Source organism: Ipomoea nil, unplaced genomic scaffold, assembly GCF_001879475.1.
Source record: "Ipomoea nil cultivar Tokyo-kokei standard unplaced genomic scaffold, Asagao_1.1 scaffold0805, whole genome shotgun sequence".
NCBI lineage: Eukaryota > Viridiplantae > Streptophyta > Magnoliopsida > Solanales > Convolvulaceae > Ipomoea > Ipomoea nil.
In genome coordinates, this window is record NW_017617233.1 from 1,148,133 (window position 1) to 1,169,319 (window position 21,187).

At 35.2% G+C, this 21,187-nt stretch overlaps 4 protein-coding genes across 8 annotated transcripts; 2 read left to right on the forward strand and 2 right to left on the reverse strand.

The window, feature by feature from the left end:
- Nucleotides 1–685: 685 nt before the first annotated feature.
- LOC109177607 (HMG1/2-like protein) lies at nucleotides 686–2,193 on the reverse strand. Its single transcript, XM_019327011.1, has 7 exons — nucleotides 2,039–2,193; nucleotides 1,898–1,943; nucleotides 1,640–1,741; nucleotides 1,462–1,519; nucleotides 1,300–1,344; nucleotides 1,045–1,212; nucleotides 686–963 (listed from the first exon to the last, which is right to left on the reverse strand). The coding sequence occupies exons 2-7, from the start codon at nucleotides 1,933–1,935 to the stop codon at nucleotides 940–942; spliced, it is 435 nt and encodes a 144-aa protein (XP_019182556.1). The 5' UTR covers nucleotides 1,936–1,943; nucleotides 2,039–2,193; the 3' UTR covers nucleotides 686–939.
- A 6,520-nt stretch (nucleotides 2,194–8,713) lies between these two features.
- On the forward strand, nucleotides 8,714–12,207 carry LOC109177605. 4 transcript variants are annotated; one of them, XM_019327008.1, is made up of 9 exons: nucleotides 8,714–8,806; nucleotides 8,884–9,193; nucleotides 9,437–9,516; nucleotides 9,770–9,840; nucleotides 10,495–10,565; nucleotides 10,658–10,739; nucleotides 11,093–11,142; nucleotides 11,928–12,046; nucleotides 12,195–12,207. In XM_019327008.1, exons 2-8 carry the CDS (start codon nucleotides 9,062–9,064, stop codon nucleotides 11,997–11,999), a joined length of 558 nt encoding a protein of 185 aa, XP_019182553.1. In that variant the 5' UTR covers nucleotides 8,714–8,806; nucleotides 8,884–9,061; the 3' UTR covers nucleotides 12,000–12,046; nucleotides 12,195–12,207. The 4 variants fall into 4 exon arrangements, with proteins under 4 accessions (XP_019182553.1, XP_019182552.1, XP_019182554.1 ...); XM_019327007.1 differs by lacking the exon at nucleotides 12,195–12,207 and having other exon boundaries at nucleotides 11,928–12,085; XM_019327009.1 differs by lacking the exon at nucleotides 12,195–12,207 and having other exon boundaries at nucleotides 8,724–8,806; nucleotides 8,927–9,193; nucleotides 11,928–12,085.
- A 2,811-nt stretch (nucleotides 12,208–15,018) lies between these two features.
- LOC109177600 (heterogeneous nuclear ribonucleoprotein H2) lies at nucleotides 15,019–17,387 on the forward strand. Of its 2 annotated transcripts, none has more exons than XM_019326999.1 (2): nucleotides 15,019–15,196; nucleotides 15,282–17,387. In XM_019326999.1, exon 2 carries the CDS (start codon nucleotides 16,337–16,339, stop codon nucleotides 17,111–17,113), a length of 777 nt encoding a protein of 258 aa, XP_019182544.1. In that variant the 5' UTR covers nucleotides 15,019–15,196; nucleotides 15,282–16,336; the 3' UTR covers nucleotides 17,114–17,387. The 2 variants fall into 2 exon arrangements, with proteins under 2 accessions (XP_019182544.1, XP_019182543.1); XM_019326998.1 differs by having other exon boundaries at nucleotides 16,333–17,387.
- Nucleotides 17,388–18,400: 1,013 nt separating this feature from the next.
- LOC109177556 (pentatricopeptide repeat-containing protein At4g39530-like) lies at nucleotides 18,401–20,467 on the reverse strand. The gene has a single exon (XM_019326943.1). The coding sequence runs from the start codon at nucleotides 20,465–20,467 to the stop codon at nucleotides 18,401–18,403; it is 2,067 nt and encodes a 688-aa protein (XP_019182488.1).
- Nucleotides 20,468–21,187: the final 720 nt, after the last annotated feature.

The following is a 21,187-nucleotide window of genomic DNA, read 5'->3' on the forward strand; positions in this document are numbered from 1 at the left end:
TTTTCGACCTAATGATAATAGCAAAGTAGATCTGGTAAGCAATTATTTTCTTAATTGCCTTTCCGGTCAAGATGAAACAGCGAAGATTCATCTTGTTCGCACCACGTTCTCAATTGATACCAGAAACTGTGTAGTTTAACCATGGAAGGTATGGCATTTAAAAGGAGAAAACATAAAAGATTCTCTATAATAACAAAGAAAAATTATTATGGCTCAATGCTAATAATAGCAGTGTCGAATAAATGAAAAAAGATTTTCAATAAAAATAGCAGTGTTGAATCCCTTGTGATATTATTACTCTAGAAAGGTTCTGCTTCACATGAAGACAATAACGCGCCAATCAAAACTTTAAGCAAAGCGTTCAGCGCTGGAACACATGGCTCTGTCATGCGTGGATTTGTTCACCAAAATCACAAAAAATGAGACCCCACATTCAACAGTTGACAAAGACAGACAGAGTAAACCTAAAGATATTTTTGCAATCAAACGATCACAAGAAAAGACACTTGATCCCCACCACCATTACAAAACTCATTCAAAGGTTAAAGAGATAGCAACCAAATCCCTATCCCAGAACGCCACATCACAGAAAGATATTTCGACATTTTGACCAAATTTGATTAAACGCCTTGAACTACAAACCAAAACTAAACATTATATTGTACAGAGAAGAGAATGGTGAAAGATCAAATAAAGCTAAAACTTGCAAAAGAAAGACAATTTTCTACATTCGAATTATCATTAAGTTGGGATGGAAAGACTGAAGTACATAGAAAGAGTAGTAACCCATTTTGCTAGGTGTCCTTTTAAGCATATCACATAAACTACCAAATTAATAAAAAGCAAAAGTAAACTATCCATCAGGCAATATTCCAAAGGGTCAGAATATATTCGGCAAATCCTTCCTTCACCGCATTCAAATCACTTCGAATCAATGCTTTAATCGTCATCTTCACTGTCATCCTGTCAACAAACAACCACACAATGTCAGATTAAACGTTCATATAATTCAAGCTTAATCAGAACTTATATGTCAGTTCAAACCTCTCCGCTGCCGTCCTGATCCTCATCGTCATCGTTCACTTCGGACCTCGACTTGTCAGATTCTTCCTCTTCTGCGGCTCCAGCAGCCTGTTTCTTATTGTACGCCTGCAAGTTCTTCTCGTACTCCTGCTTCCTTTTCTCCGCCTTGGAGATGAAAGGAGCTTTCTCCTAAATTCAATTTGACAATAGCAATAATAATAAGCAACCGACATCAACTGATCACAAATTAATCTAACAAAACAATCAAACACTTACAGCGGCAGTGAGTTGTTTCCACTTGTCTCCTCCAGCCTTACCGACCTGATAGTTTCAAATTTAAACATTTAAAATTCAAAAACTTAAATTCCAAACAGTAGATAGCTTTGGAATCAGCGGCTCAATCCGAACTACTTAACATGAATCTGAAGAAATACTTACAACGGCCACAGATTTGTTGTTTGGATGCTTCTCCTTGTACGTCTTCCGGAAGTCCTCCCTGTCGTTCACAAAATAAATCCAGCAAAAAAAGTGTTAATACTTAACGACTAATCGCCGCAAAAAGAACTGCGTACAGATGCTTATTGATCTGAAATAGATAGAGAGTCAAAGAGCGTACATGAAAACGAAGAATGCACTAGGAGGCCTTTTCGGCTTATTAGGATCCTTGACGGCCTTCTTCGTTTTCTTAGTATCCGCAGCCTGTTTCTTCACAGCGAGCCTATAAAACAAAAATTTACAAAAGCAAACATAAATTAAAGCCAAATCCAGCAAAATCATCTATACTTACATCACCTACAATTATAATCAAAATCGCAGATCAGAACAGTTAACGGAGTAGAAATCGATAGGAAACAAAAAGACGAATAGAACTCACTTGTTATCGGACTTGGCCTTGGATTTACCCCCTTTCATGGCGAAACCTGCGAAAAACAATGAAAACCGGTGAGAATCGGACGGAAACCGGCGGAAATCGACGGAACTCGGTAAGAGAGCGGCGCAGGGGTTGGGAGTTTACCTCTCTAGGGTTGAGACAGAGAAGAGTACTATAGATAGAGAGATATGCTTTGGATATGTGCGTTGTGTGGTGAGTGGGCTGATGGGGAGAGAGATAAGAAGAGCGAGCGAGGGAGGGTTTGAGAGAAAGGAAAGGGAAAAAGAAAAAATTCGCAAGTGGCGAAAAATATTGAATCCTGAGAATGAAATTTCAAGTCCGGGGTTTTGGCGGGAATTCGGAATTCTCTCGCCACGTCATCCATCCGTGCGCTCTCCTCCCATTGGCTGAAAGCTCCGTTGAAACAACCAGTTTAGGCTGCTCTCGGCTTTGTGTTTTTCCTGTGTTTCCTCGCGGAGGGATCGTGGCCCTTGGATCGCCTGCTGATCAAGCAGTCCGCTAACGTGGCGGGATCCCGTGAGTTGGGGTGTTTATGTAAATTGACCCAGCCGCGTTGGGCCTTAGTGCTGTAATGACAACGTTAACCTTTGGGTGTTATAAGGGATTTATTATGGGACCGTTTAGGCCTACTACGGAAATCTCGACAAAATGACGCGATATGACCGGATAGGTTCGTGGATCTCGGGTTTTAGGGCCAATAAAGTAAATTTACCCGTGTTTAAAGAATCTTGCGTCCTCCCTTCTCCACAATATTAGGCTACTGGCTAAGAGCATCCACATTGGTTGGGAAGAATGGGGAGATAATGTAAGAGTGATTAGGAAAGAGAGTGTGGGAGGGGAGAGAAAAAAAAAATAAAAAACAAAATAAAAAAAAATTAAAAAAAAAAAAGAAAGTAGTCAGACGCGTCAGGCGCGCCGACTGGCGCGCCTGACGCTCCTCCGGGCGCGTGCAGTGCACGCGCCCGGCTTTTGCCCAAGGCTGTGCGCGAACGCGCACAGCCTTGCTTCTTCTTCTTTCCCTTTTTTTTTTTTTTTTTTTTTTTTTTCTGACAATCTCCCTACATTTGCAGGGAGATTATTTTTCAATTATCTCATGTCCACACTAGCTATTATCTCATGAAGGGAAGATTTAATTCTGAATTCTCCCCACAATATCCACAAGTGTGGATGGCCTAAATTAATGGTATATTTTAATATATATATTATAAATTTTCAAATTATTATATTACAACAACAAGGTGCACTAAAAACTAATAAACAAAAATTTATTTAAGTAATAAATACTTTTTTGACTCATTTTATTATGTGTATAGTTCATTAATAAAATTTGACACAAGTTAATCACCATTTATTTTTTGTAATATTTAATTTAATGTTGTTATATACTCCGTAAAATTTATATATTTGAGAACTATTTTAAAAACATTATTCAACACAAACAAAGAGTTAAATCTAAAACTTACAAGTAAACTTTAAAAAAAAAAAAAAAGTGAATAAAGAATATTTATTTTGAAAAATTAATAGTTAACCTGAGTACCTAACATGTTAAAAGAAGATAGACGAAGTATGTCCATAAACGAATTGTAAATGTAATTGTAAAGTTGAGTATGTGCAAAATTTTATCAAGACAATGAATCTGATTGCCTCAATTTTTGTAATGCTTTTCATTCCCGTTGTGTTGATTTTTCGTACGTAGGTCTTTATGTAAAGCAATGCTTGTCGATTGCTAACGATGTTGGGACCGTCTCTGTGGCCCACATCAAAAGGACAGTGAACCGTGTAGCTCACGAGCTTGCTCGGGCAACTGTTTCAGAATCTGTCTCGGGTGTGTGGGTGTCTACCCCGCCGCCTTGCCTTGTCAATTTTCTGAGTTGTTAATGAAAGTTCTTGCGTTTTTGTTCAAAAAAAAAAAAAAAAAGTTCAATCCAACATGGAGTAATTCTACAAACGTAAATAATAATAATAATAATAATAATAAATGTAAAATAATTTTAATAGTCAAATATTTAATTTTTTAATTATAACAATAATTTTAAATATGTATTAAACGAAACACGTTTAAATCTACTCATTATTTTTAACATGTTTTTATTGTTTGGTATCAAAATAAAATATTTTTGGAAAAGATTTAATTAGATCAACAATTGTTCTCATCTTTTGTATTACTTCCATATTTATTTATTTTAGGGAAAATGGTCAAATAGACCCTTGAACTATAGGCAAAATTGTAATTAGGTCCTTCAACTTTTAAAAAGTACAATTAGGCCCTTCAACTTGTTATTTTGAGTCAAATAAGCCCAATAACAGGTTATTCACCTGCAATAACCGGTCAAAAAAATTTGGCGATATTTTCGGTAAGAATTCTGGCGAAAAAAAAAAAATTCGACGACAATAAAAAAAATTAAAAAGAAAAAAAGATGACCTACCGGAGAAAACAACTGTTCGGACGTCGTCTTCTCCGGGAGAAGATCGGAAATTGTCGTTTCGGTGATTTTTTTATTTTTTTATTTTCTGCGACAGTCACCAGTGATTTTCGGCAGTCAACGGTGATTTTCGGCAGTCAATGTCAATAATTTACTCGTAACCTATTGGTTACCGGTAATTAAGCTTATTTGACTCAAAATAACAAGTTGAAGGGTTTAATTGCACTTTTACATATAGTTCAATTGTCTATTTGACCCTTATCCCTTTCTTTTATATGCTTAGTTTTTTGTTTTTTTTTTTTTTTTTTGGGGGGGGGGGGGGGAGGGGGGGTATTGTCGTTAGAGATCACTAACATGTTTAATTAGAAATATCCCGTTATTGAAAAAAAAAAAAAAAAAAAAAAAAAAAACAAGTGGTTATGGGATAATTTTATTCAAAATTCACGAAATTAGTAAAAAATATAAACTTATATATACATACACACACTTCCATATTTATATTTGAGAGGTCTTATCAAGGATCTTGTAGTCCAATGGTACCAAGTTGCTTCCTCATAAGGGAGGTTGTGGGATTCTTTGTGCTAACAGATACTGCATTGTAATAGAGTCAGTATGGAAAAAATATATTATTATGAATTTAAATAAAAAATTTAAAAATAAAAAGATATTAAAATATATAATATAATAATATAGTTAGATTTTTCATATATTTGGCAGGATATGTATGTTTATAGCATACAAAATTAAAATTAAAATTAAAATTGTGTAAGATTAATATAGTGTTTAATAATGTACATATTTAGATACACTTATAAACGAAATTTACATAATTAAATTGATTATTTATAATTGTATTTCATGTATTATCATTTCAATAAAATGAATAATGATTTTTTTTTTTTTTGGAAAAAGAAACTCAATTCATTAAATCAGTAGCAAGTAACGGAACCAGAAACGGAGGTGGCACATCAAACCACTCCCCACAACCTGACGTGGAAACGGCTTCCCGAGCTAACGCATGGGTCGCACGATTCGCAGATCGTTTTACAAAATTAAAGTTAACCCGATTGTTTAAAGAGGCAACTTGTTTAATATCATCTACTACAAAACCAAAAGCAGAAAAATAAGAACTAGCATATAACGCATGGTAGCAAAGTTGCGAATCAGTCTCCACCTCCACCTCACCCATCCCCGTACCTTTGAACCAAATTAGCACCTCCCGCAAACAAAGTGCCTCCGCCACCGTATGAAGACCAACAATATGGGTAGAACGCGCAAATAATGATTAAGGAACTTGTATTCATAAATCAAAAGAGGTAATTTGAAATGTTATATGAATAAATTTAGATCATGAATGTATTTCCTAATAGGATTGTATAATGCTTTTTATGAGCACATAATTCTCTTAACTATAATTTATATTGTAAGATTTATAATTAAAATAATTATATTTATTAATATGGTGCATAATTATATGTGTGTATTTAAGTATATTTTTAAATAATTATTGATATGTATTTAGAAAAAGCTTGCTCAGGCCTCGAATTATCCTAACAAGCCTAATTTTTCAAAGCTTGTCCCGCCCTAATCTATTTCCATTCATAATTTCATACTCATGACCCCCAAATTTAATCCAATATGGCATTAGTCCTCATTTTCGACATATGAGCTGCAAATATGATCATCATTCTCTTTTAACGAGTGTTTCAATGTGTGATCACAATTAAATTATCATTTAATGTAGTAGAGGATTTGTTGACCTGTTACAATTAAGTATTGAAATGTTATTTCAAATTATTTTGAAAAGAGCTTTCAAATTGATGATATTTTTTTTGTTAAGTAAACATAAAAAGTATAAATTAATTATTTAAAGTAGACATAAAATACAAAATATAAAGTTTAAATAAAATAAATAGTTGTTGTAATTATATAATAAATTATTTTAATTTATAATATTAACAATAATAATAATAGATACTACATTGTATAAATCATATGTGAGACATTAATTTTTTGAGTTGAACAAAATTGAGAAAATATATAATATATACCATATTGTAAAGAATGATGTTTCAAAAAAAAAGAAAAAAAAAAAAAAGGAAAGTACATTACCTTACCCACTCACTCAAAAAAAAACATTACCTTACACATTTTTGCCATTTACAATTCTAAGAGCAAATTTGTAAGTTTTAGTACATGTACTCACAAATTGAATAATCGATTACCGCTCCCTAACCTAATATTATCTCTGTAAGGGTTTTTCCTCATTATCCCTTCATCGGCCGCTGCCTCCGCTCGTTTTGCGGAGGCGCCGCCGACTTCCTCTCGTTTGTTCCCTTACACCGACCGTCTCTCAATCGCTATCCTTCGACCTCCTCCCGCCTCTCTTCCACCGCCACCATTTCCTCCTGCCCCTCACCGACGTTTCTTCCTCCTTCACCACCGTCCCTCGCCATCTCCAACTTCATATCCAAGCTTCTTTACTTCTTTTTTTTTTCAACGATTCAATAAGTAATAAGTAATATATATATATACACACACACACACACACACACACACAAATACACACACATACATACATATTAGTTAGCGGTTTGGTGTTTAGGATTTGTTTTTGCTATTTTATATTTGATTTTCATATGTTGTTTTGTTAAAGTTATTTCCTGTTGTGTTTTTAGCGAGTTTTCTTCTCGTTTATTTGACGAGCTCTTTTTTCATAATGTGAAATAATTTATCTAATAATGGAGTATGTTTGCTTCATCTCGAGCACCGAAGAATATTTGAACCTTGATATGCAATTCAGATTAATGAAGATATTTTCTATGGACATAAGAGCTGTAATAGAGTCAAACTTGGGTAGCAAGAACATTAACAATATCAAAGAAGCTTCATGTTCTCCAAACGAATTCAACTTCAATCTTGAAAAACAGTTAGAGATTCAAGTTTCGTGTAGCATTGGAAATTTGTTTTAATGTCTGATTGTAATAATGTTTTATCATTTCATCGATCTTATTGTAAACTTTTCATTGTGATTAATGAATAGTTATTTTATTTCAAAAAAATAAAAAAATATGTACTCACAAATTATATTCTTACACTTTTACTTTATGATGTGGCAAATAAGGATGATATATTGTGAGTAACAAATGAGAGTCAATGTAGTATTTTTTTTTTTTTTTTTTTTTTTTTTGTAAAAATGCAATCAAATATTGTTTTTTTTTTTTTTAAATGTCAAACACCAAATTATATTCAGTTGGCACCTTATAATAGAGTTGATAGTACTAAATTATTTGTTTGTTAAACTTATTTATTAGGGAAAATGCCACTTCTCCCCCCTAAGTTATATACTTATAGCACTTTCTCCCCCTGAATTATTCAAGTGGCTGTTTTTCCCCCTGAAATGTTAAATGGACATATTTACCTAAAATAAATATTTAAAATAAATATTTCATTTATTTTCCTTCTCCAACAAATTATGACAATAATTTGGTTCAAACCAAACAAACACTATAGCAACAAAACTGAAATATTCCAATTACAATTTAGAATCGAAACTCGATATTTAGAGTTTATTAAAATCGCGAACCGGAACGGACGATTCATGTACCGAACTGAAAAAATAAAATATATTTATTGTTGAATTTAGACTATTTAAAATAAAAAATAAAATTTTAAAATAAAGACGGTTCAAAATTGCGAACCGGATCCAGAACCGCCGATTCACGGTTCAAGATCCAATTTTTTTATTCATAATTTTAATAAATTGAAATCCAAATATTAGGTTCTAGATCTGAATCATAACCGAAAACTTTTAATTCAATTGCTATAGTGTCCGGTTCAGTTTGATCTGAACCGTGATCATCCCTACGTATACGCGATAATTTGTTGGAGAAGTAAAATAAATAAAATGTTTACTTTAAGGGTAGAAATGTCAATTTAATATATCAGGGGGGAAAAATCACCACTTTTAGAATAATTGAGGGGCTAATGTGCTTACCTAAATAATTAAGGGGAAAAAATAGCTATAAGTATATAACTTAGGGGAAAAAAGTGTCATTTTCCCTAATTATTATTATATTATTCAACAATTAATTAATGCTCATTACACATATATTAATTATTATAAATTTTAAATCAAATTTAAAATATTATTATTGTCAATTAACTATCCATCCAACTCAATTAAGGTTATCCAATTTATAATAAACCAAAGAAAAAAAAAAACTAAATATACAAAAACAAATTTAAAAAATTAGAGGAATTGGCGAGCTATGGAGCCGAGGAGCTTGAATTTCGATATGCATTAGATATAAACACTTCAAAACGAATAAACAAAAATTCCTTAATAAACAACGACGGTATTGTCCTATTGATCGAGAAATCAGATAGATAGAAACTATCCAAGCCTCCAGGGTCTGATATTCCACCAGAAATTCAAGACGATCCTCAATTTTATCCGTATTTTAAGGTAAATAGCTTCGTTTTGCTTGTATATTCTACTATGATCAACTACAATGATCCTTGCACGTTACAACCGTTTATCAGGATTCTGTTGGCGCAGTTGATGGCATACATTTCCCTGTGACAGTAGGCGTTGATGAACAAGGGCCTTTTCGAAATAAGAATGGCGTTCTTTCACAACATGTTATTGCAGCGTGCTCTTTTGATATGAAATTCCATTTTGTATTAGCTGGTTGGGAAAAAGGAAAAATATAATACGAAAATGTCAGAAAATATGGAAGAAATTATGGAAGAATCTCTGGAGAAATTCGATATATCAATGGCAGCACCGATGGTATTCATTTTGGTATCTATTGTCCAGTTTATCAATCGATACGTCGAAGTCAATAAGAAGGTTTATATTTTTATATTTTCTAATGTCGTTTCATTATTGAATGCTTTTATCTCGTGTTTGATTCATCATCTGGTTTTCTTCTTCTGTTGGATGCATGTTGTGAATTTGTTAAATCTTCACGAATTTCCGTAATATTGATTTGGAAATGGAGAAGGAATGGAAACAACAGTGTCATTGCAAACTCTTACTGAAATTTCTGACTTATACACAAAATTGATTTTCTCCCCTAACACGTTTTTGCAGAGAGCTACCATGTCTGCGGAGGATGTACGACTGAAGGCAGAAATTAAGAGGCTCCTAAGAGAGGCAGCTGGCCTATCACAGTGAGGGATTCCAATTATTCTAGGATTAATTTCTATTTAAGCTGCTATCAATATCTGATTTAGGATTCGTTTGTTGTTAATTACATTTGCATGCATTGTTATAGGAGTGAAAGCTAGTAGGATCTATCATTTTTATATAACGAAAAGAAATCACCTAGAGATTGGTATTCTTTTGCAGTTTCTACAATATGCGTGTTTGTATAGAGTTGTAGTCGGGTATAGAACACTCAGTCTGTTTTCGTCTTGATTTCAGGCCTTCAACATTTGCACAAGCTGCAAAGCTGAGGAGGATTGCGGCAGCTAAGGAGAAGGAACTTGCAAAAAGTATATTTATTCTGCACAAAAGTTGTCTCGATGCCTAGTTGAACTAAGTAACATTTGTTATATGCATTTTGTTACCTTATTCACACCTCTACAGTAGAAGTCACTTAATCTCATTTCAAATAATTGTCCAAGATTTTAGATACTGTGGATATCAAAGCACTACTTAATAAATCATGGAGTACCTTTCTGGAGTTTATTTTCTTCAGCTTCGGATAAAAAGTTGCATTGTATATGAATGTGCGTAATTTTAATGTTTTGAGCAACCATTTTCATGTGCATTAACTGATTTCTTGATCCCTAGTGGACATGCACTTAATTTTATCCTTAAAGATTTGGTTGCTAGCTGCTCAGTTTTCAGCATAGGCTCATAGGTGACTTGGTTTGTTTTCTCTTGCTGCTTGTCTGTTTTCCAATTAAACTAAGCTGTGTGATTTGTTATGTTGAAGATTCACTATAATGAAAAAAGGGGGTTATGAAGATATTTATGTGATTAATTTTGGTTTAGGCCAGGCCTCTTGGCCCAATGCTCAATTCTCTTTGGTGAATGCCATAATAATTTGTGATTGATGTCTGCTCTCAAGAACTTATCTGGTGTCCACTATTTAAAATTTATTTTGAATCACTTATACTAATGGTTTCTATATACTTGCGCAGGCATTGAGACACACAGTAAGGAGATAAGCATGTCATTTGTTATGTATACAAAAGGCCTATTCGTTTTAAAGGTAATGACTAATGAATGCATGGAGAATTCGATGCTTGTTAGGGTCTCGTGCTTTATATTATCTTAGAAACTTTACTCGTCTATGTCATGCAGGCCTGCACATACCTTATGCTTGTTTTATGTTTTTGGCGGGTGCCTTTGGGTTTCATATCTGAGGAGCTTGTAAAACCTTTTGGTAATGACTACTACCCTTCACAGTTTTGTAATTTCTTTTTAAGTTTTTATTAGTGTTGCCACTTGTATGATTGCTCTTGTAATCCATAATCTATTTATTCTATTTCTCCTAGCCTCATTATATATGTGTTTGTGTCACAACTATAGAGCTTTTGACATGGTTTTCGAAACTCATAAGCGATGATGTTGGGTGGAGGCCAGTAAAGGGCCAAGTCCATCAATTGGTGGCCGGCTAGGGGGATTGTTGGGCGGAGGCCGGTGAAGGGCCAAGTCTAAGCGCTTGATCCTAACAGATGAGTGTATAAAGTAGCTCACCTCATGTTTAACTGCTATATATTTGTCTCCTTTTTGCAGGTTATGTGTTATCTTGGCTATCTGGTGGCGATGCACCCAACTATACCACGGTACTCATTGATCAAAATTTTTCTTTTGTATTATTTATTTCTTTGCATTCCTAGTATCGGTTTATCAAATGTCCAATTCATCTCGTGGGCACACTTTTTGGCTCTTAACATTTTCTGAGAACATTATGCATAAAAAGGTTTTAGTAAATTTGGAATAGCGAAATAGATAAAGAAGGTGGTTATAAGTAAATTCTAGTGTTATGGTGATCAGTTTACTCTGAGATTCAGAATGTTAGAAAAGCTGGTACTTTTACTAACCAGAGATTTTTTTTTTTTTGGAGAAATAGAAAATTGGAAAAACTAAAATTGGAGAATTGAAGTAAACATAGTTGTCCAATTTATGTGTAAAGAATGACTATTAGTATGTGTGTTCTTGTTGTTCATCACTTCATTATCATCCTGCCATATATGTTTCCTAACTGCATCAAATACTAAACCAAACTGTTGTGTCATCTCATCAAAATTCTCTTTCCCGTTTCCCTATCATTGTACGGTCATAAATTCATAATGTAATCTAGTAAGGACAACTCTAACCAAGTTGGTCGGACACTCGGACAGTAAACTTGATAACTATAAGGTTTAAGTTCGAATCTATGTGGGAGCCAGTCTATTAGCATTCTTAGTTTGAGCCAGTCAGTTATTACTAATTTAAGTTGGTTTATCTCTTTGTAAGCCCACCTTTGGCATAGACTTTTTTGTAAATAAAAAAATATAATCTACTCATTACGCTAAACTTCTGCAAAGAAACAATCTTTTTAACGCAATTTTGTAATTCTGAATTGCAGATTGGGATTATTCCATGGATATTCGTGTCTAGTAAGACCAGCAGATTCTTTCTCAAAAGAGTAATAAAGTAGAGAAGAAAACAATCCACCGTGCTGGCTCTGGAGTGTAACCAATTTTGGTGTCAATTTCTTTAATTTGATTCATAATTTTTTTTTTTCTTTTTTGTGAAGAAAACACCAACAATGGCCTCTTTTTTTTTTTTTTTTTTTTTTTTTTGGGTTAGAATTGTTTCTTGTTGGATGAGAGAGGAGAGTAGTGTGTGTTAGGTCTTGATCCTCCCAGAGATGATCTACTTGGGTATCTTCGTCGTTGACGGCCATATGTCGGAAGAAAACAAGCACAATAGGTGGAGGTAGGTCATAGTATAAGCGGTGAATTGGCAACGAAAAATGAGAGATGAATGTGGTTGTATGTATCCCAGGTGTTGGGTATTTGGTTCAGTAGATTTTTTGAAATAATATAAAATTATTGAATGTGATTATTAAAATATATTTAGTTTGAATTTATATAGAGTGTGGAATGGCTATATAAAGTTAATGACCAAATGTGTTATTGTGTTAGAGGTTTTTTTGTTTTTTGTTTTTTGTTTTTTTTTTTTGTTTTTTTTTTGTTTTTTTGGTGGTGTTAACATTTACTTATTTTGACCCAATATATTTTAGTTAAATGTTGCTATTGGTTTAGTTTAAGGAACGAACTGTGTTTGATAGTAATATTTGGCCTAATAAATTAGCTAAGCATGAATATGGAGAAAGAAATACGAAGAAATAAGCTCTAAAATGGGTAAACAGAATATGATTATCTACGAGTTTTTTTTTTTTTTTTTTTTTTTTTATTTGATTTACGAGCTATTACATGGGAATTCCGTGCATACCATAGGTAGTGATTTTATAGGTTTCTTTGCCGCCCAAAATAATGAAGAAATAATGTTTTAAGAATGTTATGCCTTTCTCTCTCGGTCTCTCTTTTTGGTTTTTTTTTTTTTTTTCCATCAACAATATCTTTCATTTCGTCCAGGATCGAAAGTATCGACATTTTTTCTATTTTAGAAAAAAAATAGAAATAAATTATAAAAAATATCTATTTTAATTAGACTATTTTTTATTAAATTTTATTCAACGTTTGTAATGCGATGGTCATCGGTTCGACCGATTGCTATAATCTTTATCTATTTCAACTCTCCGAATTCATAAAGCAATTTACGCGAAGGACTTTCTTTAACGGAATACATCATTTCTTGATCGATTTTTTTCATTCCCGAAGAAGTGCATATCTTACCTGGATCTTTTTCTTTTTTTTCATTTTTTTTTCTAGAGTTTTCTAACTAGAATAACCCTAATAGATAGTGGAAAATATACCGGATTGGTCGATTCAAATTGGAAATTGTCAAGCCATCCATAGGAATGGGGGAGTCTAAGGAGTCTAGCGAATTCGTTTAAAGTTTACCAAGTTTGGATATTTTAAAGAGGTCGGGGGTGGAATTTCGTCCTAATCAAGCGAAATTCAATGAAGGAAAAAATTTGGGTATCATTTCAAAAATTTTACCTAGACAAGATATGCCCTATTTACAAGACGGAAGATCCGTTGATCTCAATCTGGTCATATTGTTTAGTCTTTTTCTATCCTAAGTTGTATTGAACATTTGGTTTAATGAAGTTAAGTATCTTGTTTTTATTTTAATTTTAATTTTAATTTTATTTTATTTTATTTTATTTTAGAATGGATAATAAGAAATGGCCAAAAGTCATTTACAATGAGTCAAACGTTATTGGGAATACATACACAATATAAATTTATAAGATTTTATGGTTGCCATGTCTTTCATGCTACTTCTTTCCATTGTCACAAATTTTTGTCATGTCCTTATACTACATTTCTCCACCGTCACAAACTTTTGTATTTTATTGTGCAATAGTGGTTTAACTGCCACACTCAAATAATCAAGTCCTTTGTTAACTTTTTTTTTTTTTTTTGATAGTAAGTCCTTTGTTAACTTAGTTATATGAGTTAGTAGTTTAACTAAGTCACTTGACATGTACTCTTGAGCTATTTGCATCCCAGCCCCTCCTACTTCTTGGACAAATCTTAATTGGTTAGCTCCAATGGATTTAGTCCATTGGGTTAAGGGTATAACTCCAACAAGAGGTAAAAACATCTTCATCAATAATTTTCTTGGGATTTTTTTTTTTGTTTGCTTGATTAGGAGAAAAGTGTGAAGTGGAGGGACAAGAAGAGAGAATAAAATTAATTTGTAGAGTGAAAAATTTGTGTGAGCTCCATGGATGAAGAAAAATAAAAAATTCGCGCAGTAACGTACTGCGCCCAACATACACATAAAAAAATACGGAGTATATATATAACAACCGTTATGTTGTGCAATCGTGTGCATCATGCATGGTGCACACGATTACAAAAATGACGTCGTTTTGAGTAAAAACGCGCGTCCCATTTTAAAAAAATAATTCAGTTTCGATTCTCGTCAACAACATTATGTAAAGCTCATTCATTCTGAATATTTAGTTCATTCATTCTGGAATATAGTTCAAATTATGCACAACATAATGCTGTTGTCGGGAATCGAAACTGGTTTTTTTTTAAGTGGGACATACGTTTTTAGTCAAAACGACGTCGTTTTTGCAACCGTTTGCGGTGTGCACCATGCATGATACACACGAATGCTCAACATAATTTGCCTATATATAATGGTTTTGTCAGATTTTTTTTTTTTAAAATTCCCCCAACCCCTATTCCCCCTTTCTCTCATTGTTATTTGTAAGCTTAAAAATTAGAGCAAAAAATTCACTCTTAAAGTTATTTTGTGACGGATTTAATTGAGAGAATGTTAGTCAATAATTAGACTCGTAATTTTATGGTAAAAAATTATGTTTCATAGCTTTTATTTGTTTCAGGTTTTTCTTGGTTGGGTCTATTTTGTCCGTGCGTGCCAAGTGCAAAATGTAAAAATGACAAAATAACCTTCCCAAAACTGACCTCAACCAAGCAGGTTCCGTTGCGAAAAGCCGAAAACCGTGGGCGTTTGTGTAATTTAAGTAAAAATACAAATTAACCACGCCAAATAAATAACGAGCGACTCCCCAATTTTACACTACTGCTCGTGCATTACCCGACCGTGATTAGGGTTTCTCTTTCTCTCTCGGCTAAGGCGTTCATTACGTTCTGAAGCTTTCGAATTCACTTCCTTTTTTTTTTGTCTTTGTCGCAGCTTTAAGGCACCTGTACCGAAGCTTTACACTATGTACGGATCAAGAGGGTACGTTGAAACCCGAAACCGATTCTGTTTTATATTCATTAGGGTTTGAATTTCCAAATTAAATGATTGTGTTTTGTGGTTTTAGTTAAATTTCTGCTGTGGTTATCGGTGAAAAGAACGCGATTTTGTATCTCTTGTGGGGGGAATTCTCCCTTTGACTTTCATTCGTTTTTTTTTTAATTGCTAGATTTATTATGTTCCATTGTTGGTTACAGAATTGTTTAATTGATCTTGGGATCGATACTTGGGAAATTTTTGAATTTTCTGTGATTTTTTTTTTAAAAATTTCAAATTAGCTGACTTGTTTAATTGAATAGCAGAAATCGCAGTTTTCCTTGGAGAAATTTGATTTTTAGACCCTGGAGATGGAGATTTGATTGTGTAATTTGTGTTGTTATTAGATTAGATGAACTTAGATGTTGATTCCATAAAGGTGAGGAAAGGGTCACAAGTACTATATATATATATATATATTTTTTTTTTTGGGTGTTTTCTTTTTGTTGTTGAAAATAAGTTTACTATAACATTTATGCATGAAAAGATTCTTCTTTTTAAATGCTTATTGATCTGAACATGATTCAACAATGGTTTTCAATTCACATATGTGGGTTCAAAAAGTTTTTAAGGTGTCTATTTAAATTCTATAGGGGTTCTATCTGTAACTATTATGTCATCTAAAGCCTAATCTGGGGCTAACAATGTGGTTTTAGTACACATGGCCATGATAGAGTTCTATTTTTGAAATGCTGCTGGATCATGGATGATATTAATTTAAAGAAAAATGGAATTTCAGATGGTTTTGTTGAAGTGTGTATTATGATTCCCTTCATTACATGGTATTTTGCTTATTTTGCATGCAATTATTGTCATCAATAGAGGGTCTGGATGCATCATGATATGATCAGGTATCAGTGATTCAGTGTGCAAATAAAGCATTATGATTTGTAAATGATTCTTGTTCTCATTGCTCTTTTTATTTATTTATGTTTTTATTGGTGGTTTTACTTGCATCGAACTTTTATGTTTTTGAGATATAGAAGTTAGAGACTAGGTTTTAGGAATCATATGGGTTGGGTTTGGTTTTATTAACAAGGTTGAGTGGGGGATTTTGTCCTTTTGTGTATGAATAATTGAAGGGCCATGTTGGGGAGCGGGGGGGTTTCGGACGGGTACGAGATCGGCTCAAAGAGACCAAGAATGATGGAATCAAATCCCTACTTTGCAGTGAGCAGCGGTTCAAGTGGTTATCGTCAAGCTTACAGCTATGGAAGTGGATATCCGCCTTCAGCATTTCCTGTGGTTCGTCTGAGGGGCCTTCCTTTCAATTGTGCAGAATTTGACATTTACAAGTTCTTCGCTGGCCTTGACATTGTCGATGTCTTCCTGGTCAACAAGAATGGACGGTTTTCTGGGGAGGCTTTTGTTGTCTTTGCTGGACACATGCAAGCTGAGCATGCCCTTCAGAGAGATCGTCAGAACATGGGGAGGAGGTATGTTGAAGTTTTCAGGTGCAAGAAACAGGATTACTATCAAGCTATATCTGCTGAGGTGAAGGACACAGGTGTTGAAAATGATTACCACGGTTCTTCCCCTCCACATCGACCTAAGAGGACCCAGAACAAGGATCAGATGGAGTATACTGAGATATTGAAGTTGCGTGGGCTTCCATTCTCTGTAAAGAAAGCAGATATTATCAAGTTTTTCGGTGGGGATTTCAATTTGACAGACAACAAAGTTCACATTGCATACCGACCTGATGGGAAGGCTACTGGAGAGGCATATGTAGAATTTCCCTCATCTGAGGAGGCCAAGAATGCCATGTGCAAGGACAATATGATGATCGGATCAAGATACATCGAGCTATTTCCTTCAAGTCAGGATGAATCAAGGAGAGCCGAGTCTAGGTCAAGACAGTAATGCCGAGGTCTCTCAAATGGAGTAATATGAAATCTTTTTATTGCTCAAAAGCCATTTAGTGCTTTCTTTTTGGGGCTGACCTTTCAGCATTTGTTAAAAATTTACCATTCCCATGTTTGGTGGATTTTATTACTGTATTTCCTAAAGACAAGTGTAGTATTTTTATAGAAAATTCAGTAAACTCCTGGATATGTAGGTTTGGTTAACTTGCTGCAGCTTTGCTGTTTTTCTCCAGTTTAATTTTTATCCACTGGCATCCTTTCTTCCCTGTCAATATGAGGATTTGACACCCTTGATCTCCATAGTTCATTTGCACCTACTTAAATCTTTGATGTTTCAATGTGAAACCCCCTTACACTGGTCAGTTTTGTACCCTGTCAATCTCACATCCCTCAGAAACCATAAAACTCAGAGCAGGAGAAAATAACGTTTGTTTCACTGATGATTGGTGTTTTTTTGGTGACAAGGTTATAATAACCCAGTGGATTCGTTTGTTTCACTGATGATTGGTGTTTTTTTGGTGACAAGGTTATAATAACCCAGTGGATTCAGTCTTCCTAATATGTGCACTAGGTAAATTATGTCGTTACTAAGAATGTGCACTAGGTAAATCATATTAGGAAAACTGAATTATAGCCCGCAAATCACAGTAGGAAGACTGAATTATAGCCCGCAAATCAAAGTGATAAAATCATATTAGGAAGGCGGAATCATGCTTCGTCCACTGATTTGAGAATGTGCAATCATATTAGAGCATCTACAATGGTGGAGTTTTTGTAAGTGTGATTAGGAAAGAGAATATGGGAGGAAAGAGAAAAAAGAAAAAAAAAATTAATAAACAAAACTGTTTTTAAAAATATAAATAAATAAATAAATAAGCATGTCAGGCGCGCTAACAAGCGCTTGACGCGCCACCCAGGCGCGTGCACTCTTGGCATGGCTTTGCTGTGCAGTTGCTTCTCTCTTCATTTATTTCTCCTTGCAGGAGGAGCTGACCCACTCTCTCTTATTTCTCACTCCGCCATGTGACCTACTCAACCTAAAAAATCGTGAATAAACCTCAAATGATCTACTGAAGACTGAATCCACTGTCCGAGAATGTGCAATCATATTAGGAAGACTGAATCATGCTACATCCACTGATTCGAGAATGTGCACTAGGTAAATTATAGCCCGCAAATCACAATGATTAAATCATATTAGGAAGACTGAATCATGCTCCATCCACTGATATCGGATGCTATGGATAATAAAAACAAAAACCATATGTTATGCAGTTGGGGCATTCTACATTAACCAACTGCTACCTGGATTCTTCTGCATTCCAATATGCACCATTTTCTGCCTCAACTTAGATGCCTCTTCCCATTTCCCCTCTCTAGAATACATATTAGATAGAATGATGTATGGAGAATGATCACTGGGATCAATTTCTGCTACTTTCCCAGCACATTTTTCTGCAATCTTGACATTTTCATAATTCCTACAAGCATTCAGTAATGTTTTCCACGCGAAAACACACCCACCATTCTCTACTAGTTCATACGCCTCCTCGAGCCTTCCCACACGACCAAGCACATCAATCAAGCAGGCATAATGCTCGGATTCCGGTTTCATATTATACCTCTGATTCATCATCAGCTTGAAGAAAAACAAACTCTCTTCTACCAGACCTGCATGACTGCAGGCTGATAGAACTGTTAGGAAGGTGATCGGGTTCGGGGCAAATCTCATACTTTCCATCTCTTGGAAGAGTTGGATCGCCATGTGGGCGTTTCCTTCTCGTGCAAATCCAGAGATTAGGGAGTTAAGCGCTACCTCGTTTGGCTCTCCCTGCTCCTCGAAAGCCTTCTCAGCGTCCTTCACGCTTCCACATTTGGCATACATGTCCACAATAGAGCTCCCGACATATACATCTCGGTTATAACCTAACTTACAAATAAGGGAATGGAACTGCTTTCCCATATCAACTGCCGCGATCTTTGCACAGGCAGTGATGCCTAATGGAAGGCTGAAACGTGTTGGGGGTTTATCATCCGCTAACATCTCTTTGAACATTCTGAGAGCTTCGAAATCAAACCCGTTCTGATGGTAAATTCCAATCAGGGAACTCCACGAAACTTCATCCTTGTGAGCAATGCCCGTGAAGGCTTTACGAGCACTCTCAATGTTCTCACAGTCGGAGTACATTCTAACGAGAGCATTCCCTATGGAAGTCTCGTAGCCTTGGCGTAATTTCACTATCGAGCAGTGAACCTGCACGCCCATGGCTAGATCCGAGGCGCTCTTGCAGGAGTTTATAACAGCGATGAAAGTTGCTTCGTCGGGAGTTAACACACTATGATTCAGTTCTCGTAACAGGCTGATGCACAGGGAAGCGCCCCCGGATTCCATTTGAGCATAACACATAATCATTGTATTCCATGCCACAATATCTTTGTTCCCCATACCTCTAAATAGCTTCTCAACCTCGCATATCTCGTTGGCACCTGCATACAGATTGATGAGGCCACTGCCCACGAAACAGTCCTTCTGATAACCGTTCTTGATTGTTTGCGAATGGATTTGAACGCCAGTTTCAAGCTCACCGATCTCTCTGCAAGCTCTTAAAGTACTCGACAAAACATGCTGATCTGGTTTCACACCTTGAGAAAGCATGTTCTTGAACAGTAAAACAGCATTCTTCTCTCTGCCACTTCTCACATGGCCAGTCACCATTGAACTCCATGAATATCCATCCTTTACTTCCATTGAATCAAAGATCTTCTTCCCAGAGCAAAGATCCCCACACTTACCATACACATCCACCAAAGCACTACCAACTACAACGTCCCCGTCGAATCCAAACTTCAAAGCAAGACCATGAACTTGCTCCACATCTTCTATCAAACAACAACACTTGAGAAGACTCGTTAATGTAAAATCATTTGGCCTCAACTCATCCACCTCCCTCATCTCTGGAAACAATCTCAAGACATTATTAACATCCCCAGCCTGTGCAAACCCAGACATCATTACATTCCATAGAACAAGATCCCTCCCTGACAGCCTATCAAACACACGAAATGCATCACTCAAACTGCCTATCACTTTTCTATACAAGTCCACAAGAGTGCTCCCTGTATACTCATTATCAGCAAGCCCATACTTAACAATCAGACCATGAACTTGCTGCCCCAATTCAATCAAACAACCAGTGGTACAAGCCCGGACCACGACTGAAAACGTGTACGGGTTTGGACTCTCATTTGCCTCGAGCATTTGTTTGAATAAACCCAACGCTTCTTCAGGAGCACCGTAGCGAATGCAAGATGAGATCAATGACGTCCACGTAACAACGTTTCTGTGAGGCATTTGACCGAACACTCGGTGGGCACTGCACAAATCTCCGCATTCTGAGTAGAAACTCAACAGAGTGTTTGATATGTGGACTTGAGGATTGGCGTGCGCCTTGAGTAGATTAGCGTGGATTTGTTTACAGAGCGTGATTGATTTGGACTTTGAGTGTTTTTGGAGCAGCAGAAAAATGGGTTCCGGATGGGCTAAAGTGTGGCAAGTTTGGGTGATTAGTTTGACCGCCGGCCGGCGAAGCATTTTACTTCGGCGGCGTTAATGCGATCAAGTTTCCTACCTTTTCTCTACATAGTACATATGAATGATGAATAGATTCGCTTCAATCCTTCTACGCTTACCTTTGACCTCTGCTAAGGTAGGTAAAACCGTTAGAAGTTTGGGTAGGAGTTATTTATTTATTTATTATTATTATTATTATTATTATTATTATTATTATTATATAATTTCAGAAGGATTAACTAATTCATTGTTCCCCAAAGGTTAAATCCCTAACTTCAAATGCCCACATGTCTCGGCCCGACAGAGCATCTGGGAGGATGTAGATCATGGAAACTCAGGTGAACAGACTCAATCCCGAATCATTATTTCCAAATTTTACCCATGTGACCAACTGAACTGTCCTTGCGAGCAAAATTAACTAATTCAGGACAATAAACATTATAATTTTTTTAAGGTAAAAGAAAATGCTCATTAATTTGAAGCAAACGCATCATCAACAAA

Coding starts and splice junctions, on each gene's coding strand:
- LOC109177607 (XM_019327011.1), bottom strand. CDS start 1,935: ATGAAAGGGGGTAAATCCAAGGCCAAGTCCGATAACAA. Junction 1,520..1,639: donor AGTGCATTCTTCGTTTTCAT/GTACGCTCTTTG, acceptor TGTGAACGACAG/GGAGGACTTCCGGAAGACGT. Junction 1,213..1,299: donor GGAAACAACTCACTGCCGCT/GTAAGTGTTTGA, acceptor AATTGAATTTAG/GAGAAAGCTCCTTTCATCTC.
- LOC109177605 (XM_019327008.1), top strand. CDS start 9,062: ATGTCAGAAAATATGGAAGAAATTATGGAAGAATCTCTGGAGAAATTC. Junction 9,517..9,769: donor GAGGCAGCTGGCCTATCACA/GTGAGGGATTCC, acceptor TCTTGATTTCAG/GCCTTCAACATTTGCACAAG. Junction 9,841..10,494: donor GGAGAAGGAACTTGCAAAAA/GTATATTTATTC, acceptor ATACTTGCGCAG/GCATTGAGACACACAGTAAG.
- LOC109177556 (XM_019326943.1), bottom strand. CDS start 20,467: ATGCCTCACAGAAACGTTGTTACGTGGACGTCATTGATCTCATCTTGC.